Here is a 27,922-nt window from a genome sequence, read left to right on the forward strand (position 1 = left end):
TACAGATTCTTCCTGTAATTACAAACTGTGGCTATCTTAAGCACAAACCTTTTGCAAACTGTAACTGAATTTGAGCACTGAGAAAAAAATCACTGTCAAATGATAAAGAAAGAAAACAAAGTACAGACTCCCAAGGAAGGCAGACTAAAATTCAGGAGTTTTTCTGTTGCTAGAAAAATGTGCTAATGCTTCCTCTTAAAAAGGCAAAGCTATGAGTAAGGGGAAGAGAGGAGTCCACCCAGCCCTGGGCAGACACATCTGAGTCACTGGGCTCTGCTGTGTCCCAGTCTCTTCCTGGGTGTGGTGGTGACAAACTGGGATCTCCTCCCACCAGTGTGGCTGCTGCCACCAGTTCACCTTCCCAGTGTTTTTCCCTGCCAATATCAGCATCCACAAGGATGGACACAAGCTCTGGGAGCTGGTGCTGTGGTGTGAGGGGAAGAGGCCAAGTGGCAGAGATGTAATGAAAGAGTTTCCCACCTGCACCAGAGGAAATTGAACCCCACAGTGCCCACACTGGCCCCTGGCAGAGCCATCTCCCTTCTGCTGTGTCAGCTTGTCCCCACAGCACAGGGAAAAGGGTTTGGAGGGGGTCTGGTATACACCTGGTTGTGACAATTCCCCATCTCCAAGCAGCTGTGCTGGGACACTCACAAAAGTTTTCAAGTTGCAAGGAGATGGTTTTATCTTAATACCTCCACTGCCTGTAAAAACAAAGATGATCACCTCACCCTTGCACCTGCTTTTGTCCTCACTTACTTTGGGGTTGGCAAATCCCCTTGCACATTACTAAAGCCACTGGAGGGCCCTGTCAGTGCTGCTGTGATGCTCATCACTCACCACCAGAATCCCTGAGCTCAGGTTCTTCCTGTGTGCTCCAAATCAGGCCATGGGAAATAGCTGGTTTTCCTCTGTAACCCCTACTGAAATATTTCAGAGTCCCAGAGTGCCAGGGTGGAAGGGACCTCAAGGATCCCCTGCTCCAACCCTTCTGATATTATTGTTTATCTGAGATCTCTCAGCACCCCAGAGAGCTGAGGCTTCAAACTTTCCAAAGTGGGGGAATCCACCCCTTCCCCTGGGAGACCATTCCAAACATTGTCTGCCCCAGCCCTGCTCACCCTCCAGTGCCACCCCTATGGCCAGGGGAAGAGGGGCAGAGCCAGAGCCCTTCTGCTGATGGCCACTGCCACACTGAGAGCTGAAACATCATGGCCAACACCCCCATCCTCACCGGAAAGTGAAACAAAGGCAGGAGTGAATCAGCCCCTCACTGGGACACAGAAGTGGTCGTTTGGGACAGGAAACCCAAACCCCAGCCCTTTGCCCTGATCAGACCGGGGCCCATCCTCCCATCCTCTTCCTTTCCTGAGATGGGAATACTGGGACAGGGGAAGGATATGAAAAAAAGCTCAAAGAGAACTGTTTGCCATACAATGAAGTGCATCAGGCCAAGCAGCCCACACATCAGGGGTATCTCCAGCTCCCAAACCCAGCCTGCTCTCTGTGCTGAGACTGAAGCCTTTAAGCCCAAGGAAACACAGCCCACCCAGCCCCACCGTCACGGGTGGTCCAGGCAAAGCAAGGCAAGGAGATCCCTCCCAGAGAAACATACACTCATGGTGGCATTTATCTCAGCCACTGTCTCCTCATCTGTTGGGAACTGGTAGATCTGGACACCGTTGCTGACCAGCTCACTCATGATTTTACTCTTGAACTTGTGCAGCTCGTTTTTGGCGATGGTGTCAGCCTTGGCGATGATGGGGATGATGTTCACCTGCAAGACAAAGACAGCACCTCCAGACCCAGCACGCTCTGCCTCACCAGGAGGGGATGTTCTGTGTTCTGCAGACACCTCTCAGTGCCACAGCACCAGCAGCAGAACTCCCCTGGAGCTGCTGCTGCAAGCACCACTGCCTCCAGCAGGGTTTTCAGGCAGCAGCACTGATGGCCTTACACAGAAGTCAAAGTTTGGCAATAAGCTGTTTCCTGTCCTGCTCCCCTCCTCACCCAAATTGGCTGGACAGGAAATCCTGTCATAGAGTAATACAGGCAGTTCCAAAAAAGAAAAGAAAAAAAAAAAAAAGGAAATTACCACTTAGGCACTTCTCTTCCATGCTGCAGAAGGCTGGGGCACTGCAAGGGACATGAGCTGGGACAAGAGCCTCTGGTGGGGAGAGGGACACCCAGGGGGCAGCAGTGCTGTGGTTACCCCACTGGAGGGGGAAGCAGATGGCCACTGGGATTTCATAGAATCACAGCATGATTTGGGTTGGAAGGGACCTCTCCAGGTCACCCAGTCCAACCCCTGCAGTATCAGGGACACCTCACCCAGATCAGGTTGCTCAGAGCCTCCTCAAGCCTCACCTTGAACATCTCCAGGGATGAGGCCTCAACCCCCTCCCTGGGCAACCTGGGCCATGGTTCCACTGCCCTCGTGGGACAGAACTTGTTCCTGACATCACTGCTCCCTGCACAGCTCCAAGACAACCACCAAGGGAACTGGTGGTTGGGTGTGGGGGGGTTAACACAGAAATTAAAGATCAGTTCCTGACTCTCTGGACAGAGCAGCAGGAGGGCAAACAGCACCCAAGGAGCTGGGGGGAGGTGGCAGCTCAGCCTGAGGAGCTGCATGGGGTGTCTGCTTGCTGGGAGAATGCATGAGGATGAGGAACCTTTTGCTCTCTTGCCCTTTCTGCTCCCTCCAGATGGACAATTCTTTGATCCTGCAGGATTTGCTCTTCCTTGCAACAGCAGACAGAAGCAAGGAAGATGCTGATATTGACCTATATGGAGGGATTTTAACTACTGTACTTGAAAATCCTCTTATATTAAATCCCCCTTTGCCAAAAAATAAAACATGAATGCCAATTAGCTCACTTTAGATAAATCTCTATAACCCTATTTTAAGTCACACAGAGCCCAGATCCTTCTCCATCTCTGCATAGAACCCAATCAATAGGCCATCCTAGGGAATAAAGAGCCACTGTCATCATTTTACTTCTGCAGAATCAGGATCCAGTGTGCCAAAGGTTCAAGGGGGACTGATTTAAATTGCTTAATCATCTAAACAAGCACAGAGAAAGCTCTCTAAATACTCCAGTTTTAAATTTGTACCTCACTTGATTTCCCTAGAAGACAACAGATTAACTCTTCTTGCAAGGAGCTTGTTTCTTCAAGCTGGTAGCTTGGTTTAAGCCAAGTTTGGTTCCCATTCTTGCTAATCATGAGGGTAACTGAAACAGCACATGCCAAGTCATGTATTTATTCAGATTCTTCTTGTTTATCAGATCATGGTTAGCACAACACTGCATTTGCCATGGCAGATCAAATCGCTGCTTCTGTCTAAGTGGATGGAGTCAGAGAATGCAGACACAGCATTTTGATTTGTTTTTCATTGATTAGTAGGATGACAAAGTGTTTTAGATGTACTTCTCATCTGATCCACATTTAACCAAATCAGATTTTGTACAAGAATGTAATTAATCTGTAGGGTGAAGTGAAAGAGAGATGGCAACAATGTCTGAGTGCTAGAACAAGCAGAGCTCAACTTCAACCTCTCCTTTTTAGTTATACTTTGGAGAAGGAAAACACTTCTCTTTTTTTAACAGACAACTGATTTTTCAGCTGTCTGCAAACCTCTCACTATGGCTTGGTTAACATACTGAAAAGAGAAAAAAATAATTATGGTTTCCTAGTGCATCCTCATAAATACAGCTTCCAGCTCTCAGGTTGCCAACTTCATAGCATAGCTGTGGAGCAAGCAGCCAAATATCCTAACCCAAGATGGGACTGATAGAGGGTAGGACTTGAAACTCTTATCTCTGCAGCTACTGAATCACATTATTCAGTGAATAATGATTTATTCTAGCTACTAGAATATTCTAGCCTAAGGTAAAATTCCTACGTGGCACCTCTGTAATTCCCCACAACTGAAAACTGGCATTGTTTTTTTCCAAGCAGGATTAACTATGTTTGTGGCAAGATGAGAAAAGCCCTCGCAGGGCCCACGTGAGGGTTATAACATGAAGCAGCAAGTACCTTACTGTCCAGCTTCTTCATGGTGACCAAGTCCAGGGACTTCAGAGAGTGCCCAGTGGGAGCAATGAAATAGAGGCAGGCATGGATTCTGGTGTCGTGGTAATTGAACAGGGAACGTTTGATCTTCAGCTCCTCTTGCAAGTAGGCTTCAAACTGGGCATCAATGTATTCTACTATGGGCTTGTAGCTGCAGAGAGAGAACATGGCACAGAGAAAACCAGGGATAGCACACAGGAAGCTTCATGGGGTGCTCTGTACACACTGCAGGACAAGTGCTGCCCTCGGGACTCCCCCTCCCCAAGCCCCAGTCCTCCCTTAGCAAGAGGGACATGTGAGGAAGCCACATGGATTTCAGAGCCCCTGGATTCCAGAAGCCTGGAAGACCCACGAGGCTGCTGCTCTGAAAAGAGGGATGTGTGCTGCAGCCTCACCAAATAAAAGTCTGAGCTGCTGCTCTGTCACTGGAGTCATCTGATAGAAGACAATTCATACATCAAACCTACCCCAGCTTGTCCCAAAGCTGGCTTGTGATCTTCAGAAGGAAGGAAGATTCACAGGGAGATGAAAGGAACTTTTCAGGAATTGAAGACTGTAAACAAAGCTCAGGAGACAACTGCACCTTTTGTCTACTTTGGGGGAACCATTTTGAAGGAAAAAGGTTGGTGCAGTGTAACCTGCCCTCATCTGCCTAACAGGCAGGGGAACTTTCCAGTTTTTCCCTCTCTCAGACAGAGGTATATGTTGCAAGGGAAGCAGCAAGGCCTTACATTGGGAGATCATATTAGAGAGAGCACCATAAAACCCACCAGAGCAAAAGGGTGGGAGGACTCAGACACTCTGGAGCACAGAGAAACCCCCAATACACTTCAGATTTATGCCAGGCCAAAAGCTGTCCCTAAGCCCTGCTGCCCTGTCTATCCCTCTCTCCAAGAGGGAATTCCCCACCCATACCACTGGCTCTTGTCTGCTGAATGAAGCCAATGCCCAGCAGGACCCAGCTGCAGAGCATCCCTGCTCCCAGCACCTCCTCCTCATTTTGTTCTCTCACCCAAGAGCATATGGCAGTGTCTGGAGCTCCTGTTAGGAGCAGAAGTTGCATTTTGGTGTCAGGTCCAGCACAAAGACAGCATTACAGAAATCAAGAATTGTAAAATCTCTCTTAAAAAAAATAAATCTATGGAGTTTTCCACACAGAACTGGAACCAGAACCTGCTCGATCCCCATGCTAAGAAGATATTAGTGGAAAGTGATGTCAACCTTGCATTTCCTAAGAGCTTATGCTGTCTACCTACTGCCCTAAGAGCTTTTGATCAGTTCATGCTGCCAGCCAGCATGCCCTCAGCTGCCAAGGTGGAAAAAAAAGGATTTCTGGGATTTCTGGATGCTGGGATTTCTGTAACAAGGGAATGTATGGCTCTGAGCTAAAGGAAAGTCATTGGCAGATTAACCACCACCACAGAACAACCAGTTCTAACACTACAGCCCAGGTGCCTGTGGATGGATGCAGGGATTGCCCAGGCCATCCAGAGCATTCCCTTCCTGCATGTGAAAATCAGCACTAAAACATTCAAGTGAAACCCACTTCAACTTGAACACTGCAGGATGGGGTGAACTGGAACTAGGATCTGAGTCCCAGCTCCCTAAAAGGTCCCATGCAATTGCCATTTGAACTCCTGCTTTCAGACATTGACACATTTCAACTTTAGCAGAGACTTCAGCTCAGATGCATGGAGACAAGGAGGGCAGAAACATCTCTAGCTGCTCTGTCACCTCCATTCCTTGTCACTTCTGCCTGTCTCATGGGGAGAGTGATGCTCCCTGCCACACCTGGGCTGAGGAACTCCCCCCAGAGGGTCTGAGCCTGCTGATCTCCCAGCACACTGACAGGAGGATTCCTCCTCCTGCCAAACCCATTTACCTCTCATCTTTGTTGATTTGGTCACCAAACCCCACGGTGTCAACAATAGTCAGCTTCAGGCGGACGTTGCTCTCCTGCAGCTCGTAGCTCCTGGCTTTCAACCTCACCCCAGGCTCGTTGTGTGTTGCAGGTTCACTTTCAAACTTGGTGTTGAACAGAGTGTCCATCAGGGTTGACTTCCCAATGCCAGTTTCACCTGAACAGACAAAGGCAACGTGAGTTTGGCCCCGCTGCTTTTCCTCTCCTCATTTGCCAGGCTGAGGAGTTATTCCAGCTGGGCAGCAGTGGGATTTGGCTGCGTGGCTAAGGAACATCATCCCTGCAGGAACAGAGGTCTTCTGAGGTGGTCCCCATCTTTACCCATCCCCCAGCACTGAACCAGGGACTTTGTGGACATCTGGAGGTGACAAGAGGTACCTCTGCAGCAGATACACCCCATCGAAGCCCCCCGTGCTGGGGTGTGGATCCAAAGTGAGCCCCTGCTACCTGGAGAGACAGCAAGATAAACCAAATGCCTTCAGAGCTGGAAGTTGTCACCTGCAGGTGAAGAGGTGAGGCTGCTGGGTTGGGCAGAAGTTTCTGGGCTGGGTTTTCAAGCAAGAGAAGAGCTGGCCCCAACTGCTAAGCTAATGCAGGCACATCAAGTCATGCTAAGAGGGGAATATTCACAGCCCGAGTAAAAGGCATTTAATTTATGTCATTTTGATCAAAAAGCTGCCTGCTAATTGGGATGCTCCCTGGTGAATTTTAAATGGCTTTGGGCTGCTAGGAGAGTCACGTGGGGCTTGGCAGCTTGAGTGTGCAGAACTATAGCTGCTTTCTCATCTCCTTCTTCAACACGTGAAGCTACCAAGAGGAATCCAGTTTATCTGCCAGATTCCTTTCCCTGGGTCTCACCCTGCACTGCACATTCTCAACCTGCTGTAGAAAAATCAGGGTCAGAGGGTTGTGGGGTTTGCCAGCTAATTAATGGAAATAATTAGAGGTGCAATGTTCCCTTCTTACAGGCTTAAATGAACAATGAATGGAAAAATGATGTCTGCAGACAGCTCTGACAAACTCAGAGTGAAACCCACCCTTTTTGTCAATGTACATTTTCGAGGGCATCATCAAGAGGTCAAAGCTGGTTTGGCACCCAGGTCCCTCAGGCTGAGCACAGGATTTCCAGCTCCAGAGTGTCCCCAGAGTGCCAAGACAGCAGCATCTCTCTACAGCCAAGAGGAGTCACCTCCCCACACCTCACCCACTGAACAGCTTGGGAAAAGGAACACAGTAACTTGGGCTATAAAACCAACCTGCAGCACCCAAATTAAACTCAGCAGAGAACAGGTGACAGGCTTTGTTCTCAAGCACATCATTTGGAGACTAAAAATGGCCTCGTTTCCAACTGGAGAAACTAAGAATATAACAGACAGGCAAAGCCTGGAAGGGAAGGAATGCAATTTATTGAGAAACAGCCTCCCTGCCCAACCCAGAGAAAGGCAGATTTAAGCTAACATTCTTTTAAAAATACATTTAGCTCCTAAGTTAGCTCACTTTCCTTATGGGCAGCTCTTGGTGAAAGCAGAACCAGAGCAGAAGCCATCCAAAGGGGGTATTTTTAACACCTAGACATTTCTGTGTTTTGACTCATGGAACAGGGTAGAGAGAAGGAAAAGAGAGAGACTAGATTCTACCCTGGAGCAGAGCTGGGGAAAAGCTGTCACTCCTCTGCCACCCCAATCCCCACTGGCTCAGACCTTCCCCTTGGCAGGAGGGAGAAGGTGCTCATGAGGGGGTACCTGTGCAGCCCTGGTCTGAGTGGCACAGGGACACTCACCCACACAGAGGATGTTGAAGCAGAAGCCCTGAGATGTTGATTTGTTGACCAGCTGATCAGGGAGGCTGTCAAAGCCCACGTGGCCAGAGAGGGACAGGTTCCTGAGGTCATCGTTCTGCAAAAGAGTTTCAACAGGGTTACAACACCCCTGTCAGGGGAAAAAGCTGTGCCTGCTCCTGCAAGAACAGTGTTAACACAAGTTTTCAGGATGCAGGGCTTTGTGGTAGGCTTGCCTCCCAAATGTCCTCTCCTTTTACTCCCATCCAGCTGTCTGCTGTGGAGCTCAGGAGCCAAAACCTCCCCAACCCCAAGACATGCAAGCACCACCAGACGTGCCAGAACCATCTGTTCCATGCCTGTGACTGATAAACCATCATTTGGTACCAATCTGCAACACCCAAACCTCAGTTCAGCAGCCTCAGCGTCACCTGTCCCCGGGGTTACCCCAGGATTATCCAGGCAGACACCTGGAAGAGCCAGGGAAACACAGCCCCAGCTGCAAGCAGACCAGTTCCTGCTTAACTGGTGAAGCAGCTGCCTCCTTGGTGTCCCCCATGGAGAACCCACCCAACCTCCCCTTCCAAGGCTCCTCCAGCAGTGTGGAAGCTTCCCCAAAGCACCCAAGTGAGGGCAGCTCTCCCAGAGAGCACAGAAAAACAGAGTGACACAGGTAGGGATGGGGTCCTGGTTACAAATCCAAAATCTCTGCCTGATAAAAGCCAGTGTGGGCAAGCAGAGAGCCAAACTCCTGCTCTCCTTGGCTCAGCTTGCTGAAGGGAAGGAGCAGCTCTCTGACTTCTGTCTCCTCATGGCAGGACCCAAGGGAGAGGTGACACTCCTGGGCTGTTGTTGTAAAGCTTGGATGGCAGCATCCTCTCTGCTTCTCCTCCCAGCTTTACAGGCCTCAGCAGTGGGTGAGAAACCCCCTTTCCAGCAGCCCTAGAGCAGCTCTCCTGCCATTTACACAATGTTTTTTCTCCCAAACTTTGCTGGCCTTCTGACATGAAGCCTTCCCCAAACCCAAATGCTTTCACTCCATCCAGGAGCACTGTGGAGCTAAATTACAGCTGTGAGCAGCCTGAAAGATGCTGGAAGCACAAATTTCCACAAAATCAGCAGGCTTGGGATGAGACATGGAAGCAGGCACAGAAACTTCAGGTGCTGAAGAGATGGCCCCCTCTTCACCCAGGCTGGGTAAAACCAGCCAGCCCAGGAGAGACCCTCACCTCCTCTGCCAGCACCACTGATTTACCTGGAAGCCCCAGGCACTGGAAGGAGACAGTGGATTTATTGCATGATGGGAATGGGTTAAACTAAACATATAGGACATTTGTGTTTTTAATACACCAGTGGGCTTGAGTGTAAGGCTGAAAGGATTTCAGAGAGATCCCAGAAAGCAATAAGGTGCCCATGACTCACATGGCTCACAGAGAGGGATGGGTGTTGAGCACCTCACCCCAGCACCACTATCCCTTCCCCTGATGTATTTCAGGAAACCAAGCACTGCCTCATCATCAGTTACTCAGCAGGAACAGGACTCAGACTCATCTCTTACATCTGTGTCAGTTATTTTTGCTGCATATCTTCTTGGGTTTGGTTCCTCCACCCCCCCTTTTTTTTTTTTTTTTTTTATTTCCCTTGCAAGTGGCAAACATCAACAGTGGAAACCCCCAAGCCAGTACCTCCACACTTTCCAGTGCCAGGTATTTTTCACCATCAGTGCTGTGTATCAGGAGGTGCAGGTGCTGTATAACCTCCCACCAGTGCCAGGGATCAAGGGGACAGCTGAACCCCCCCTCCAGCCCCCTCAGTCACTACAGACACAAGAATTAAAAGGGTGTCCCCTTCCCTGCTGCTCTTCTCACAGCTGATGTTTGGCTCAGGAGTTTGGAAGCTGCAGGATCCCCCAGTGAGGCTCTGGTCTGCCAAGGATGCCAGATACCAAAATGATCAGGGGTAATTTTACCAGCTTGGGCTGGGCAGTTTGGGCTTGGTGAGCTCAGGAGCACTGCAGTCACCACCTGGAGGATAAGGAGACAAGGGCTGAAACCCCAGAGTAACTCCTGAGCTCAGGTTTTCCCAGGATGACAAGGAAGCCTCTGCTAGAGAGCAGCAGCAGGAGTGCTCAGTGTGCAGCCAGAGCAGGCAAGGGATTTCTGGATCACTTTCAAAGCAGTGGGGTGCTAAGGCAGCTGTCCCTGGCCATGACAAACTCCTCTGGGAGCCCCTGGCTTGGGTTTGGATCTCAAGCACATCCTCCCATTGCCAACTGGGTGCCCCTAGCTGAAGGCTGCTCAGAGGCTGGCCCAGGCAAAGGCTTTTTTCTGGCCCCCAGAACCAAGCCCAGCTCCCCACGTACACCCAACAAGCTGGGGGGAAAAGCTACAAGCAGCAACTTACTCCTCCTGCCCCAGGGCTCTGCTGGGAAGGAAGAGCAGCAGTGCTGCCCATGCACTTCCCCCAGGGAAAGGCACAGCACCCCCCAGCCTTCCTGACCTCTTCTCCAGGGAATTCTGCCTTTCCCTTCAAAGATGAGGAGAGCCCAGCACAGCTCCTCCCTTCCCCCAGTGCTGCACCACCTAAACCTCCTCCTGGCCTGCAACAAGTGCTCAGCTGTCCCTCTCTGCATCACCCTCCTGAGAGGCCTCAGCCCTGCACAGACACGCTGGAGCTGGAAGCTCTGACCTCTCAGGCACACAAGAAGGGTTGGGCAAGCACTTCTTGCTCTCAGCTTCAAATCAGCACAGGTAAAACTGCAGCTCCAGAGGCTCACTCAGCCAGTCTGCAGCAGCTCCACTGCTGGGCTTGGGTGGCTGGGCAGTGTCAGCTGTCAGAAAGCTCCAGCCAGCCCAAGAGCAGCCTTGGTTTCCAAACCCTTCCCTAGGATGCACTCTGTCTCCATCACTGAACCTCACACTACAGATCCTCCCTTCCTTCTCACATACCACCCAGCTCAGCCAAGTGATTCTAAACCTCCAGAGCTGGATGCTCACCCCTACAAAAGCTCATGTGAACAAATAAATGCTTGGTTACCAGGAAATATGTCCCTCGGTTTATTTTTCTTTGTAGAGTGGCCTACAAGGCATCCCTCAGCTGATGTTTCTTGGGTCAAAACCATCTTTCAGATGCTGTTATCAGCTGCTGGTTTTACCCCTTTCCTTACCCTGTGAGAATGAAGTACAGCAGAGACAAACCTGAGGTACCACCAGAATAAGGAGATTGATTCCTGGCCCCGCTGTGCTTTGATTTAAGGGAAAAAAAAAAAAAGCCTTGCAAAAGACAAGGAAGCATTTGCAATCTCAGAGCCCTGTCAAGACTACTTTGGCTCTGGTTTTCTTCATACATAGCTCCTAGTGGCAAAGATTTTAAAGGTCAAGCAAGGCTGTAATGGATGCTCTGTGCAACCAGGGGCTTGCCTGGATGAAATGCAGTGAAGCTTGAGAAAATAATTTGGCTGACGAGGCACGTGCAAGGAGAAAAATCAGCTCATTCCTTCTAAGCCACAGTGGCTTGGCAGAGGTAGCAGGGATAGGAGGAAACCAGCTTTGTGTCTTCCTTGGAGGCAGCAGCAATCCAGCCACGTGCAGATGGGGAGGAGGAGGGAAAGGTGGATCCCAGCACTACAAAGGCTTCTCCAGAGGCAGCTGGAAGCTGATCTGGGATGGAGCAAAGCTGCTCCTTTCCTTGGTGGGAAAAAAGTGTCACTCCCAAAGGGCTGAGGAGAAGGAGTCCACAAGAATATTTGTATTTATTGTCCTGCATTTATACTCCTTGCTCAGGACCTCACCATGATGATGATGGCTGTTTGCTCAGCCCCAGCAAGCTCCTGCCTGAGTCCCTTCTGCTTCCAGGCTGCCAGCAACATCTTCCCCCCCTGGCAGCTGGGGTCAGCTTCACACGGCCTCTCAAGAGTTAAAGAAAACAAAACCCAGCCTCAAACCCAAGAGGGAAAGGCAGTGGTATGCAAAACACTGAGCTCAGCCACAAATATGAAGCAAATGTTTAGTTATTGGAGGCCACACGACTGAGGAGGCACCTTCAAGAAATTCTGAAAGCTTTTATTGTTGTCAGCAGCTCAGGCCAGCTACGTTTTTGCCCATATTGGGTGCACGTTCCCACATTTCTGAAGGCACCTTTGGTGCTGCATCCAAAGCCTGGGACCTCAGGGATGCTTCAGTCTGCTCAGAGAGGGCTCAGGGAGGAGCAGGGAGCACAGAACCAGACCCATTGTGCCCTTTCCTCCACGTGAAACCCAAGAGCTGGGGTGCCTGCAGTATTCCCAGTGCCAGAGCAAAGCTGACTGGGTAAGTTCCTTGGAACAGCACCCACAACCCTCATCCCTTTCCATCCAGACTTCAGTGATGGTTAAGCCTTTAAACCTTGGGCAAGGGAACTCAACTGTGACATGAAAAGAACAAACAATTCCTTTCCTTCCCTTGCCAGAGCTGCTGCACTGCTGCCACAGGAAAACAGCCCCCAGCAACCAAGCAGTTAATCAAGAGGAAGGATCCTGTTGCTGTTCCAGGGGAGGATAAGCATCAGTGCCCCAGCAGAGGTGGGGGAGTTCCTGTCCCCATGCCTCTGCAGACTCAGGCAGATGTCTCCAGGAGAGCTACTGAAGTCTGGGAGGTCTTTTTTTCCCCTTCTTCTCTCAACATGGAGATCCAGACCCTTTTAGAAGACACAACTTCATTCTGTAGATCAATGTGCCAACAAGCAGGCCATGAAGGCTCACCTGGATGGCCAACACCTCCCACCCTGCCACCAACCCCCCAGAGAAGCTTTTGTCCCCAAGGGCTGGACATCAAACCAGCTTCTTGTTCCTGGCTAAAAGGAAGAGGCTGCTCAGAGGCCCAGAGCTTCCCAACAGAACACAGCAAATCCCCTGCCCCAGCCCTCCAGCAATGCCTAAAACATCATTAGCAAGGAGCAGGGCTCCCAGCTCCCAGACACAAGAAATTCCATCAAAGTGTGAGACCCCAGCTGGCTCAGGAACCACAGAGGTCACAGGAACACAAAGAGGCTCTCCCTGAGTGTGCTGGTTTTCCCTTGGAATCCTGGAGAGCTGGGATAGCAGAAAAGGTTATTTTGTGGGAGGAAGGCTGGAATTCCTTTGGTCAGCACAGCCCCCAGCAGTAGCAGGCAGGGAAGGGGAGGTGTGGGGCTCCTACTGCTCCTCCTGGCACACAGAGAGAGAGAGGGGATTTCAGCTGGGGGGTCACAGGCAAAGGAGGCTGCCAGGCACAGCAAGAAGGAAGCACCTGAGAGCCAGGGCAATGGTTACACACTTTATTAGCACAGAGAATCACAGGGTGAAGCAATGGGGAAGGAAACATCTTCCCTCCAAGGTTGGCTCCCTGAAGGAATCTCAGGCTGCCAGGTTGGAAGGGACCTCAAGGATCCCCTGCTCCAACCCTTCTGATATTATTGTTTCTCTGAGATCTCTCAGCACCCCAGAGAGCTGAGACTTCAAACTTTCCAAAGTGGGGGAATCCCCCCCTTCCCCTGGGAGACCATTCCAAGGTCTGGCTGTCCTCATGGGGAAAATTTCCCTCTTGTGTCCCATGGGAATCTCCCCAGGAGCACCTTGTGCCCATTGCCCCTGTGAGCAGGGACAGATGACAGTGGGGCAGTGAGCAGGAGGCAGCCCAGCCCCAGCCTGGGTTCAACCCCAATGGCCATGCCTGCCAGGGGAAAATCCCCCTGCCCCATCCCAGCACCCCAGCAGGGATGCAGCCTGGGGTGAGAAGCACCATGCTCACATCCCTGCCATCTCCCACCAAGTATCCTGGTTGCCACAGGCCTGCAGTTGCTAGCCACAGCCCCTGCCAGGCAGCAAGGACCCAGTGCCTGTGGCCCAGGGAGCTGCAGAGCCTCTAGGAGCCAGGCTGGCAGGGAGCTGCTTACATTGGCAAGCTGCAGCAGCTCAGCAGGAGGATGGAGAAAAAGGATACAGCCACATTCTTCTGGGAAGAGGGAAGTCAGCAAAATCTGACAATACAGAAGTGGCTGGAGAGTGGGAATGAACATTTGTCTTCCAGGCAAAATGTTTGGCTAAAGGTCAGCACAAGCTTGGAGCTCCAGCAGCTCCATTTCTGCCAAGTACTGACATAAACCAAGCTTTCCTCCACAGGTTTCCAAAAAAACCCAGGGACCTTTCTATTTGGAGTAAAAGTAACCAACGCCTCAAACAGCCCCTGATGGCACAAACTGCTAAACAGCAAAAAAAAAAACCCAACTGGACTTCAGGGATGATAAGGACCATATGTGCATTCCAGCCAGGCTTGTAAACTCACTGAAGGAAAAAAAAAAAAAAGGAGAGAGGAAGGAGGAAGGGAGGGGGGAAGAGAGACATAATGTGACAAACAAGAATGAAGACCATCCAGAGGCAGAGCCCAATGAGAACCAGATGTTCTCTGCTTCTCTGGCCAATCTCTCTCCTGACAGGAGGACACTGTACAACTAAACTGCCTTTTTGACCATCGTGAGGCTGATGAAATAAAATGGGATTTATTATTCAGTGCCAGGCTCCCCAGCCTGAAATGCTCCTCTCCTCCTGTTACCAAAGACAGCCCAGGATTTATTGCTGTTGTCTTGAGGCTTCTGAAGTGCCCTTGGGACATCCTCAGTCCCCTCTCAGGCAGGCAAAGCTGAGGAGGTTGGAGGATCCTCCACACCAGCTCTGAAACATTTTCTGTGGGGTGACACTGGGCCAGGTTACACCAGCCAGGCTTGGAGATGCTCAAGTTTTTGTTAGGCTTGAGGATGTGCATTCTAAAGAGTTAAACCCAACTTGAGATGAGTGAGGCAGAAGTGACCTGGGAGCTGGCAGGAAGGCATGGTGCTATATGGACATTAAAAACACTTTTTTTCCATTCTTTTGCCCTTTTGGCTACACAGCCCCACACCCCCAGAGCTACATATGTCATCCAGCAAGACACCAGAGAGGAAAGAGCCAACAACAACCATTTCCTTTTGGAGCCCACTGTCAGGCACTGAAAATAGCCCTGAAGCAGCTGCACCAGAGGCTGCTCAAGAAGTGGAGTTCTCCTTTAGCAGAAGTTGGGAGCTGGAGGCAGAGCACCAGAGGGGCCTGGGCACAGGGACAGATGGACTCTGCCAGTCCCAGGTGCAGGGAGCTCTCTGGGACACCCACCCTGGCACCAGAAGGCAGAGCTAAGACAAGCCCAGGAGCAGAGCACCTGATCCCACTGCCAACTTTTCCTCATCCCTTCCTCAGGCTTTCACCAATCCAGTCCAGTTAGGAGTATGAGCACAACCAGAGCAAGAGAGTTCTGTAAGGCAGGAAAGGAGCCCAAAGGGCTTCCTCAGCCTGGAACAAGGCAGCACTGTTCCAATACCTGACCCAAAAGAAGGGCCACTCCAAACAAAAGCAGTCCCTGCCCTTGCCAAGGGGTCCAGGCACAGCTGAGCAGGGCTGGCTCCCAGATCCTTAACCCCATCTTTGCTTTCCTAGCTGCACATCCAGCTCACATTTTGTCAGCTCCAGGACTGAAAGATGCTCTGGATAATTAAGTAGCCCTGGGACCTTGTAGCTGTGCCCTGCTGGTTTGCTCAGAGGCAGGACACACACACAGAGCTGTGCTCCAGCTCTCTGCACACACCCCATTTCCATGCAGAGCTGTGTAAAGGGATATTCTTTATTTACCAGTTCTCTTCAGCCCTGGCTAAAGAGCTCAAGTTTATCAGAGTAATTGGTCTTCATACCCAGTTGCTCAGACAACACTACAGACAGAACTGGGTTCCTCAATGGCCAGGCACCACAGCAGTGACTACAATCAGCTCTCAACCTCAAAAAGAAAACCAAAACACAAAACCACCAAAAAAAAAAAAAAAAAAAAAAAAAAAAAAAAAGGAAGAAATCAACATTCAGCTATGAGACTGCACATGGTCAGTGCACCAGCAACTTGAGTTACTGGATGACCTATATGAAACAGGTACTCCTTGGATAATCCCTACCAGGACTCCTATGGTCCCAAGAAGTGCTAATAACATCCTGGAAATCCTTAGGGAAACTTCACTTGTCTGGCATCACCAAGGAAGCATTGGTCTAGTATCAAACTGACTGAAAGAACTTGCTCAGGCCAGCTCTTAAAGTCATATGCAACCTGCACGTGCATGGGTGACACTAAGGACATTAAATCAAAGGCCAGAAAAGAACATTTCAGATATAGACAAGTCCAGTAAAATACACACCTGGATGCAGTCCTGACAAAGCAGACAACACAGGACAACCTGATCTGAGCATGTTCTTGGTGGGGTCTCATTTTCTGAAGTCACAGCCCTCACATCTGCTTAGGAAAGGGAAAGGGAACCTGCATACCCCTCATGGTACACAAAGCTCCTAGAGGACAGCACAGAAGTACCAATTATTAATAAGGAAAGGTCAGGAATCAAAGAACAGGATGACAATTATCCGGGTTTGCCTTGCATGCACTTTTCCATATTCAGCTGGAGAGAAACTGGGATGAAGTTGCACTGAATCTGCAGGCAGAGGAAAAGGTTGAGGTTTACTGAATCATTCAGCTGACAGCTCTGAACATGAGTCAGTAAAACTCCAAGCTCTCACCTGACTCAACAGCAGCAAAGTTCCCCACTTGCCTTCAGCAAGTCTCTCTTTTCCTGCCTGTAACAGGGAAAGCCTATACACCAATTTTCATAAATAGGACATAGCTTCAAGGAGCAGTTCCTCAGTTTAGCTGGAATACTTCCTTCCCTTCACCTCATTAATCCCAATTTTTTGTGGTTGCCTTGAAAGGCTGTGTTTTGTCTTTCCAAATATGTTACTTGGCCAGAGCTCTTCCAGAGGAAATCCCATCAGATCTGGGGTTGTGGCAGCCAGAGCACTGATATCTTGAGGAGGAGAAGTGACCAGGAGGCCACTTGACACCAGGCTTTTTATCCTCCTCATGTTCTGCTCTGCTGAGAAACTGCTACAGAGATCTGAATTCTGGACTTGATAAGTAGAGTAAGACAAAACATTTTTCTCCCATGCAGCCTGCAGACAGGAATGTTCCCACAGTTCTCTCCACATCCATCAGCCAGAGGGGCAGGATCACAGAGGCCTTTGATGACCACTACAGCCCTGGGGATGCTCCAAGTCATAAAGAATCCCCAGACAGGACATACACTGGAAAGTGTTTGAACTCCATAAATGCAGAGGCAGCTAAATAAACATGGACTGCACCAGCAGAAAGGATAAGCTGCAGTCACAAGGAATCCAAGGATGAGCTTTACAGCTCCAGTTCTTGGGTTGAGGCAGAGAGAAGCCTTTGATTCCAGAGATCTAAACACAAACATGATGAGTCCCATCTCTCTTTTCTGAACTGGAGTTTCTCCTGGGGTGTGGGGACCTCAGCAGAAGGACCAGGCTGTCCTGGCACTCCAGCTGCTCATCACTAACTACAGGTAACACCCCAGGAAGGGACCAGGCTGTCCTGGCACTCCAGCTGCCCATCACTAGCTATAGGTAACACCCCAGGAAGGGACCAGGCTGTCCTGGCACTCCAGCTGCCCATCACTAACTACAGGTAACACCCCAGGAAGGGACCAGGCTGTCCTGGCACTCCAGCTGCTCATCACTAACTACAGGTAACACCCCAGGAAGGGACCAGGCTGTCCTGGCACTCCAGCTGCCCATCACTAGCTACAGGTAACATCCCAGGAAGGGACCAGGCTGTCCTGGCACTCCAGCTGCCCATCACTAGCTACAGGTAACACCCCAGGAAGGGACCAGGCTGTCCTGGCACTCCAGCTGCCCATCACTAGCTACAGGTAACATCCCAGGAAGGGACCAGGCTGTCCTGGCACTCCAGCTGCCCATCACTAGCTACAGGCAACACCCCAGGAAGGGATCAGGCTGTCCTGGCACTCCAGCTGCTCATCACTAACTACAGATAACAACAACCTGACAGATGGGGCACAGCTCCAGGTCCCCACCACAGCATGGGTCACCCAGACCTCTTACAGCCAAAGTCCCTCTGGAGCTGAACATTCCCATCCTCTCCAAAACACATCCTCAGCCTCCCCTGCAAATAGACCAAAGAAACACAACTCTTTTTTTCCCCAAGTCAGACACGCTCTGCCAAGCAGATGACTCCAAGAGGGAAGTGAGAGACTTGAAACCAGATCTCCTGCTGGAGTCAGCCTGGGCAGCCCCAGCTAGCACCAAATTAAAAAGAAAACACCACTTTTTCTTCCAGTGCCCCCACACACATCCCAAGACCTCCATGACTGCACACAAAGCATGGATATCACCAGCTCCATCTGCTAAGTCATCAGGAGGAGCAGCAAGCAAGCAAAGCCAGCTCCCTGCCCTCTGGAACAACAGGATGGGGCTTTGGAGACACTGCAGCCAAGGCAGGGAACCCTCGTGCTGCCTTCCTGCCCTCTGCCAGCCCCCAGCACAGTAACTCCAGGGGCTGTGGATGGTGCAGGTGCCAACCAGGATCAGCAAGAGACTCCTGCAGCCCCACCTCCTGTCTCACTGCCTGCAGGGCATCCAGACATGGAGAAAAAGGAAGGGGTTGCTAGTGAGGTTGAGCCCCCCTGAAAGCACCAGAAAAGTGAAGGTTTACTCCTTTTATTATTTATTGGCACCGTTCACAGAGCAGTCAGACAGACACCAACACTGTTTCCCTCCTCCCCTGGACCCTCTGACTGCTCTCCCCTCCAGCAGTGCCTCAGACATCACCCCAAAACAAGAGTGGGGTTTTCCTGGAGGAGCCCAGGCTGGGCAGATGGCCTGGCAGGGAGGGATCCTCCTCCCTTGTTACAGGCCATGGCAGCCAACCTTAGGCTTGCCTGACAGGTTGCTTTTGCAGGCACCTATTTTTCAAAACACCTCTATCAGTGAGGCAGGAACTCCTGGGGAATAAAATAAATAGTTTGTGGTGCAGCTGGGAATCCCTTGCAAAGCAATGAGGCCACACCAGACTCCAGAGCTGTCTGAGCACAGCTCCCAGTCAGGGGTTGGGGCAGGAGGTTCTCCTGCAGCTTGCCCAGACACACACCAGGAAAGGTTTGACCAGGGACTGTACTACAAGGATTTCTGTAGTGGTTACAAAGCCAAATGCAAGGCTTGACATAAAAAGCTATTTTTTAATATAAAAAGCTAAGACCCAGGTGAGAACCCACAAGGGACAGAATGACAGAACACATGTGTGGCACAAACTTTATCAGCTGCTGTGCAGCCCAGACACCAGCCTGGAGGGAGCCTTTCCTCCACACGGGCAGACAGCAGCTTCCCATCATCAAGGATTTCAAGCAGATTCCTTAGTTTCACCCTCATCATGCCAATAAAACCAGCTGCAGAGCTGGTGTGAGTCACTACATGTGGAGAAACTGCCCATGTCCTCCTTCCCTCTCCATGAATTTCTGGTAAGAAGGCACAAATCTGAAGAGTTCCCCTTCTCCTTCCTCATCCTCTGGAAACAAAGCCAGCTTGGTGCTCCAGGGGGACAAGGCTGCCCCAGGGGATATTTCTCTCCCAATAAAAAGGTGGGACCAAACTCCAGGTTCCTTAGAAGCATATTTTGGAATGGCTGAGGTTGGAAGGGCCCTTAGAGCTCCTCTGCTCCAACCCCCCTGCATGCCCAGGGACACCTCTCAGGTTGCTCCAAGCCTCATCCAACCTGGGCTTGGACACCTCCAGGGATGGGGCAGCCACAGCTTCTCTGGGCAATCTGTTCCAGAGTCTCAGCACCCTCATACTGAAGAATTTCTTCCTCAGATCCAGTTCCCATGCAGGGCTGTGCCTTCAAGGACTGGAGCTGCTTCTCAAGGTTCAGTCTCCAGCAGGGAGGCTGCAGATGCCCCTGGGAGCAGCAGGAGCTTGGGAGGCATCATTAGAGGCTCTGTTCCCCCCAGGCACTTGCCTATTTTACAGCCTGCAATCTGCTTGCAGGCATTAAGCTCAGCACTATCAGTGAATCCCCCCAGAATGGCTTTTTATCTGGGTTTTGGGGGAGGAAGCTCATTCCTGCAGAGATGAGCCCAATCCCACGTTCAGTTTCCCACGTGGATCAGCAGGCACGAAGAGACAAAGCACTGCAGTAAATTCCTGGGGCTGGGAAGGGGGAAACCTCCTCAAGACTGACCAACATGAAAGGAAAAATAAGTAAAGAAAACATCCAGGTCCCACACTTCCCCTTCCTCCAAGCAGGCTGAGCTGACACCAGGCCCTGAGCCTTCAGCCAACTGCTTTGGTTTTAGAGGCTTGGATTGTCCTTGCCAACAATTGTCATTTTTGCTCTAGAAAAAGTGCCCCATGCACCCCAAAAACACCCAAAGCAACAGGGTATAAAAATGAATATAAGGAAATAACTAAGAAAATACTTTTTTACTGTTGCTAAGCTTTGTTAACAAGTGTTACTTTAAACAACTACATGTAGAAAACAAAATCTCCTGAAGGAAAATACTAACAGTATTTCTAAAAAAATAATAAAAATCACATTGATGGCTAAACTCCACCTGCTAATTAAGCACATCCTGTAACCATAAAATACTTTTCTTCTTTATAAATAACTCCAAGACCTGGATCCAAACCCTACTGCCAACTTTAGAGGGCCCAGTGCCCCAGCCACATGCACATTATTCCATCAGGAAAACAAAACAAAAAGCCAAAAAAATTCCTGTATAACCTCAGGAAGCATCCTGCACACGAACCTGACAAAAACCACAAAGCTTTCCCAGCACTGATTGTCCTGTGGTCAGCAAGTCCTGTCTCAGAAGAGTCCCAGGGCACAGGGGCAGGAAAGGGAAGGGTTCTGTCCTCTGCAGGATTGTTCTTCAGTTTCCCTCGTGTCAGCAAGGGGATCAGCCCTGCTGCACCCCCCAGCAACACACCCAGTGTCACCTGGAGCAAGCTGCAATTCCATCTTCCAGCATGGCAGAGAAAACCAAGTTTTAAGCTCAGGGGGGAAGCAGCAATGCATTCCCACCACCATCCACAGCCACATGGTTTCACTTCATGCTCAATACCTACCAGGCACAGCTCTGCCTGCCTTCCCATCACCTGCCTCTGATCCAGCAGCACAGCCACCAGGGCCCAAAGGCCTGAAATCCTGCAGGTTGCAGCAGGTTTGCCACTTTTGGGGTGCTTGGGAGAAAAGGGGGGGATGATGGCACTGAGGAGGCATCTCAGCTGGCAGGCACAGCTCTCATTTGGTAACTCTGAGCATCAGAAGGCAGTCAGAAGGCTGGCAGTCTGGCACAAGCTGCTCCTGAGTTGCTCTTGAGGAGAAAAATTTTTCATGAGGAAAACTTTTCACTACGCAATCAGACCTTGGAATGGTCTCCAGGGGAAGGGGTGGGTTCCCCTACTTTGGAAAGTCTTAAGTCTCAGCTCTCTGAGGTGCTGAGAGGTCTCAGATAAACAATAATATCAGAAGGGTTGGAGCAGGGGATCCTCGAGGTCCCTTGGAACCTGATATTCCAAGATTCTATGAAAACAGAACATATAACCTTATACCTTTTGACCTGATCACAGTATGGAGACTTGCAGCTCCAAAGTGGAGAAAAACTTGCCTTCTACTCACTGGAATTTTCCCCACACCTATTACTGTCAGTAATGGGATGGGGGGGTAGTGTTTGGTTGCCCCTCCAGCAGTTCCAAACCAGCCTTCCTATAGCTATTTTTTCCAAAAAGAAAAACAATGGTCTTGACAGAGTCCCTGGAGGAGCAGCACACTCCGTGATCCCATGGCATGTGTCAAAGCTGCAGAACACCTGAGAAACACCTTGCATTTCAACCTGTCCCCTAGACAGACTGACAGCACTACCAAGACAGGCAGAAAGCAATCACCCTCACACAGGAGGAGCCATGTGTGGCCTGGAAAGTGAGGGGAGGAGATGGCTGATGGCAGGGACAGGGATCAGCTCCATCAGCTGAGCCCTCTGGAAGCAGCAGCAGGGAGGAGCTGGGCTCCTCACTAAGCACACCAGCTGTGGGCTCAGTTTATTCTGCACAAACCATGGGGGTAGCTGCAGAGGTCACTTTTCTTCCTATGAACCAGGATATTTCTTGGAAATGTTTGACTGGTGCCAACATCCTACTGGCCATAAACCCTTCCTCCTGCTTCCCAGCACCACAGCTGTGCCAGGAAAAGGCCTGCAGCCCAGCTGGGCTTTGGTCAGCAGGGGCTTTCAGAGGAACAGACCTTGTGTGTCCCAGCCAGCTCTGAAACAAGCTCTGTGGGAACGTGGGGTCTGTAACCAGAGAGCAGTGCCCTTGCCTTGGAGCTGCTCAGTGACACAATGTCCCCAAGGTCCAGCAGCCCCAGGGCAAGGTGGGTGGCACGCTGGGATGGTCATTTCCCTACAGGTGACAACTACTGAGTTAAAAACCTGCTGTGTCCTCTCAGGGAACAACACCCTGGCAGATGACCCTGTGGCTCTGAGACCTTTCAGCCTGGGAGGTTTCCATACCTGATGCAAGAGCCCAAACCTGAGAGAGGAGCCCCAGCCCCTGTCTGAAGGCCATGCCTGCTCCATCCAGTGGCTCAGGGGGTGAAACAAAATGTTCCTGGGCTCTTAACACCACCCAAACCACCCCTGTGGAAGGCAAGCACTGCTCTATTACCTGAGCACATCTGGAGGCACAAGGTGCAAAGCAGGGAACACAGATAACCTCCAGCACATCTCCCTTCTCTAACTGCTCTCAAAGCAAGGATTCTCCCAGCTACGTGGTGCACATGGACTTCTGCAAGAGATGGAGCCACTTAGAGAGGCAGCAGCCACCTGGGGTGCTCCTCAGCTGGAGGACACACTTTGGTATTCAGAGCCAGATGAGGGGAAGGTGCCAGACTTCTCTGGTGTTTGCAGCCTTGCCCCAGAGCAGCTGGATGAGCCAAGAAACCACAATTAGTGGGAGGCAGGCACTGCCCCTGCCCCCTGTGTCCTCAGAGCCTTCCCCATCCGCATTCCAAGGCTCCCCAGTGCCTCTGTGGCTTGGACCTCTGGCTCCTGCTCTCAGCCCTGCTCTGCCCCCGGTGTCCCGACGGATAATTAAAAGCAGGAGGCTGGAACGCTGGAAAGGGGCAGGGGAGTGCTGCTGGGGTCAGTCTGGCTCTGAACCTGGTGCTGAGGCAAGGCTCCCATTTCTCCAGCTGCAGGAAAGGCACCTGGACCAGACAAGGGGTCTGCAGTGGCCCTGAGCTGCCTTGGGGCTGTGACATGGGGTGACCTGGCACTGGCCCAGACAGCCCAAGGAAGTCTTCCCAAATATTGCAAAGGCTGCTTGGGAAAAGCTGATAGCTCCCAATGCCTCCCTGTGTTGCTTCCCTTCCCTTCTTGTTTGATGCACAAAGAATTCCCGTTTCCTGCATTTCTCTCACTCCAGAACCTCCTGCCTAAGGGCCAGGGCTGCTCCTTCAGGACCTGAGCCTGGCACTTCCAAACATTACCCTGAGCTAATCCAGGGCTGGTTTTCCTGCAGCAGCCCCCTGCTCACAAGGCCATTGAGCAGAGATTTGCAAACTGCTGGCACTCACCCACGTGCTCACCAGAATCCTGTTCTTCCCATTCCAGAAATTATCCCATGGACAGGCTGCTGCAACACCCATGAGCTGCCAGGGGAGCCCAACTAGAGCCAGCACCCACTGCCACGGAGGAATTCATGTTGGCCACCCCAGCCATGCTTAGATTATCAAGGAAAGCAGGAGCAGGCAGATCCAGACTTAGTTTCTGCCCTCCTGTCAGGACTTGTGCTGCATTAACCCATGCCAGGAGCAGAGCAGTGTCAAACAACCCAGGCTGCCAGAGCTTCTCCCTGATATGCCCCAAGAACCAACAAGAAAAATTCTGTGTCCTGCTCATCTGAGCACTCCAGCAGCTCAGACTGCTCCACTCAAGCTAACTTGATAGCAGGCAGAATTCCCAGCCCTGCCACCTTAGGAGCAGAGGCAATACATCCTGCACCCCACACAAATCCATAGCTCAGGGACAACTTCTGGAAGGGCAGAAGGGAACATTTTGCAAGTCTGTTTCTCTGAGTAGGAGTAACAAGCAAGAGGAGCTGCCATTACCCTGCATCTCCTGCAGTTCCTGGAGGCTGCAGCTTTGTAGATTCCCACCACTCAGATTTTTCATCCTCTCTCACCCCTAAGAGGTACCACTCCAAAGCTCTGTGCCCCACTGCCCTGGCAGCAGTGCCCAGCAGCAGCTCAGGGGCTGCCCAAACAAGAGCATCTCCAGCTTTGATCTTCATTCCATTTTTTTGTGTGTCCTGGAACACCAGGCTGGACAACAGGGATCCCTCTGTAAGCAAAACTCTTTAGCTTGGCCAACTACCAGTGCCAGCACACCCCATAACCAGAGCTGAGCAGGAGCATGGAGCAAGCAGGGCAGGGGTGCTGCCAGGTGAGCAGGCTCCACCACACCAGGCTTCATCTCTGAGGCCTCCAAGACTTGACAGAGCAGGTAAATCCTGTCCCAGCTTCACAGAGCCAAACCTAAGGAGTCAGGAAGACAAACATACCCAGGGGCAAGTTCAGGTTTCCTGCAGAGGTCCAGGCAGGATCAGTTCAGATGGAGGAGCTCCCTGCTCTGACATGCTCCACGACTCCCAGTGCAGGGCCCAAAACTGGGGCACAATTCCCAAGTGCAGGGCATTTTTTGGCCTTGCCTTGAGTTGTTTAATGGGATAAATTAAAAACAAGTGATCTGCTGCTGCACATCCCTTAGTAGCACTGCCAAAGCTGGAGATGCAGCAGTCTCTTACCTTTGCACTGCTCCAAGCAGTAGATGAGATACAGAGCACAAGCAGCACCCCGTGGCATCTTTACACCCCAGAGTAGCTGCCAAGTAAAGGACTGCTCTGGGAATTGGTCTGGGAAGGCTAATCCCCCACTCTTCCTCCCACAGCTGCCCCAAAGAGCTGGGTTTGTACACTCTGCACATCCCAGAACCAACAGCACCCAGCAACAGGCAGCACATGGTGACCCCAGGAGTCAGAGCTGGCAGGGGAGCAGCCCTTCCTTCACACCTCCTCCTGCTACTGAGTGGCCCCCAAGGGTGCCAACTGGAGCATAAACCTCAAGAGCAGCCTGGAAATCTTCCTCCTTGCAGAGGAGTGCAGGATGGCACTCATCCAGCCATCCCCATCCTCCCTCCTACTGACCCCAAGATGCTGGGCCATGACCCTCTCAGCCAACCACAAATAAATAGCAGGTCCCCTGCCCCGAGCCAGCTTTCAGCTGCCAAGGTATTTCCACACACACAGAGTCCAGAAAAAGACAAGTTGAGCACAATTAGTGGGGATGGGAACAGCATCTGCATGTTTTTTGCTGGCACCTCTGGGTGTTTTACATAGGGATCACTTATTTCACACCAGAAACCATCATTTTTTAGCCCACTTGAACTGCATCACAGCTAGCTAGCTGCCTGGATCTCCATTTCTAGTCCTTCTGGCTCATCCCACTGCAAGGAGACATCATGTTGCTTGATTAGGCTATATATATATATAAAAAAAATATTCCTTTCCTTAGGTTGTATCAAACCCAAGGAATGCACATCCCACAGAAACTGCTCTTCTGAGCTCCATTCCTGGCCAGGCCAAACCCAGGGGAAACGTGGCTGTGCTCAGGAGCAGCCACACAGCACAACACAACTTCAGATTAAATTTTTGTTTAAACAAAAACCCCAAACACCTCTGGCTTTGATGCTTAAGCAGTTCTGGCCCAGAGAGAAACTTACCACATCTCTGGAATGCTCCATATGAAAACTGTCCCCAGTTGCATCTGTGTAAACCCAGAGAAACGAGGTCAGTGGAGCTTCACACTGCTCCCAAAACCTTCCCGATTGAAATCAAGGGCTCAACCTCCTCAAAAACATAACTTGCATATTTTCTTGAAGTGTTTTTAATTAAAAGCATGAGTCTGGTAATGCTGCTGTGCTACAAGATGACACCAGATCTGGTGCAATAGATTTGGGAAGGTGACTGTGGTCAGCCCATTAATTCAGAGCTCCCAGCTCTGTACTTTGCAAAACAAGGCAATTATCATCTGCTTTCTAGATGGAGAAAACAAAGGTGGAGCAAAATGAAGGTATTTGCCCAAGACCACCCAGCAAATCAGGAGCTGGAATACTTGTGGCACGCCAACCACACGCAGCCTAAGCCTCCGTGGTTCTTGTAATTAATGCTCTAATGAGGAATAATTGCATAACTCCAAATGCTGAGCAGCACAAGTGCTTTTCAGCTGGATGAATATTCAGCTACCTGGAAACACAACACCCAAGGTCACCTGCCACTCCTATTTTTGGGGAACTGAATGTCAGAACCCAAACTCAGTCCCCCAGTGACTCCCACCTGGGCACCCCAGAGCTGGCACTGCTGGGGGGCTTTGCTTTCAGCTTCTGCTCTGAAACAAAGGCTTGAGGGCTGACCCAGACCCCAAGCAGAGACTTCACAGCCAGGTTTTCCCCAGCATGAAGCTGTTCCCACACCTGGTGCCACTTTCCACCTCCACTGGACACCAAGGGTTTGGGCTGCAGCCACCAAAACCCCCAGCTGCCCACAGGACCTGACCTTCTGTTAGGTCTGAAAAAAAATAAAAGCCAGGAACACTCTGCAAGAGGTCTCCAAGCCAGGAAGGAGAGCTACACCTCCAGACCAAGCCCAGAGACTCATGTTGTGCTTCCAAAATGTGTCCAGAGCAGTGGGACAGCATCTTCAGTCCCTACAGGAGCCCATCAGCCACAGCACTGACCAGGGGAGCACCCTCAGGAACCCCTCACCTTGCTCAGCACCCCCAAGGGTGCTCAGAGGGAGGGCTAAAACAAGAACCTTCTCAAAAAGTAGGCTTAGGGCTCAGATATCCTGATGAGTAACTGAATTCTGAAGGCAGATTTGAGGGGGCAGGGGAAGAAGAAAAAAAAAAAAAGCAACACACCATAAATTAGGTCAAATGCTTGTGGAAAATGCCAATTACTTTATATATAGCAGATTTCCCTCAGATGTCATTTAATCTCAGCTAGCTTTTGTCAGATATTAGCTGGAATTCACTGCTCTGCTTTGGCTGCCATATTCAAGTGCCATGTATTCAATATTAATGAGACAGATGAAACGGAAGGAGACAGGGTTGGCATTTTCTGGGATAAAAGATACTTTGTGGCAGGCAAGAATTTATTTAAAAGCATTAAGGATTTTCCTTGGCTTGGAAGTTACATGCAATATACAGGAAAGGAATTAAATAATTTCAAAATGTCATTTAAAAAATCTTAATATTAGAATTATTTAAGCTAACAAAAGCATAATAATGGATTCCTTGTTTCTTTTGTCAAATGCAAGAGGCAAGCTGTTACCTGGCCACAAACAGGGAGAGCTTTAGAGATGAAACTGCTGACATACATTTCAGAAATGACTTCACCCTCCTCTCAGTGTCTACACCCTTGTGCTTAAACACAGGCAAAATCATTTCAGAGTGCACAACTCTGTGACTGACCAGGAAAAAAAATGCACAACGAGCCCATCCCATAGATCAACCCAGGCATGAAACAGGTTTGAGGGAAAAAGAAAAAAAAAAGAAAAAAAAAAAAAAAGGAAGAATCAGGCAATGGATGTGGGGGTGAAGCAGAGATTTACCACCAGAACAAGTCACCAGATGACCAAACAAAATCCCTGCTCCTCTGGGGGTCCTGCCAGGAAGATCTGAGGGCTGTGCATATGTTGCCTCCCAGACGGCCGTGCTAAGCCCTGTAATCACTGCCAGCAAGGTACCTGCTCCCAGCCTGCCAACCTCAGCCTCCAGCCAGCAGAGCTGGGAATAAATGAGAACTGGTCCCACTTACTGAATTCAGCAGTTTCTGGAAGTATCAGCCTTGACATCTCCAGCTAAGAACAAAGCAACAGCTACTGAGATATCATTAGCTCTGCTGCTTCCAAGTTTATTCTGCTGGTATCCAAGAAATTGAGTTCTACCCATTAAAAGGGGAAAACAAAAGAAAGATCTTCAGTCATATGGAGCAGCAAGGAAAGGAAAATCCAGCTACATTTATACACAGGCTCTTTCTTGGCAACCCTGTACATTTCCTCCACACATCTGGAGGATGTGGGGCAATCCATGTTGTTGCAGAGAGGTGCCAGGAAGGAGTGGCAGTGATAACCACACTCTTTCCCTTTTCCA

The 27,922-nt window shown here is 50.5% G+C and overlaps 1 protein-coding gene across 10 annotated transcripts in view; it reads right to left on the minus strand.

Moving 5' to 3' along the window:
• The window catches only part of SEPTIN11 (septin 11), a 75,375-nt gene that overhangs the window by 31,292 nt on the left and 16,161 nt on the right, over window positions 1-27,922 (minus strand). For all 10 annotated transcript variants that reach the window (XR_011725903.1, XR_011725902.1, XR_011725904.1 and 7 more), the window contains exons 2-5: window positions 7,779-7,893; window positions 5,960-6,155; window positions 4,042-4,228; window positions 1,616-1,777 (exon numbers count right to left, since the gene is read on the minus strand). Coding sequence is in view for 7 of the 10 variants with exons in the window: in XM_071744126.1 (XP_071600227.1) it covers window positions 1,616-1,777; window positions 4,042-4,228; window positions 5,960-6,155; window positions 7,779-7,893 (660 nt within the window). In the remaining 3 variants the exon portion in view is untranslated. The remainder of the gene's footprint in view (window positions 1-1,615; window positions 1,778-4,041; window positions 4,229-5,959; window positions 6,156-7,778; window positions 7,894-27,922) is intronic.

Source organism: Heliangelus exortis, chromosome 4, assembly GCF_036169615.1.
Source record: "Heliangelus exortis chromosome 4, bHelExo1.hap1, whole genome shotgun sequence".
Lineage (NCBI taxonomy): Eukaryota > Metazoa > Chordata > Aves > Apodiformes > Trochilidae > Heliangelus > Heliangelus exortis.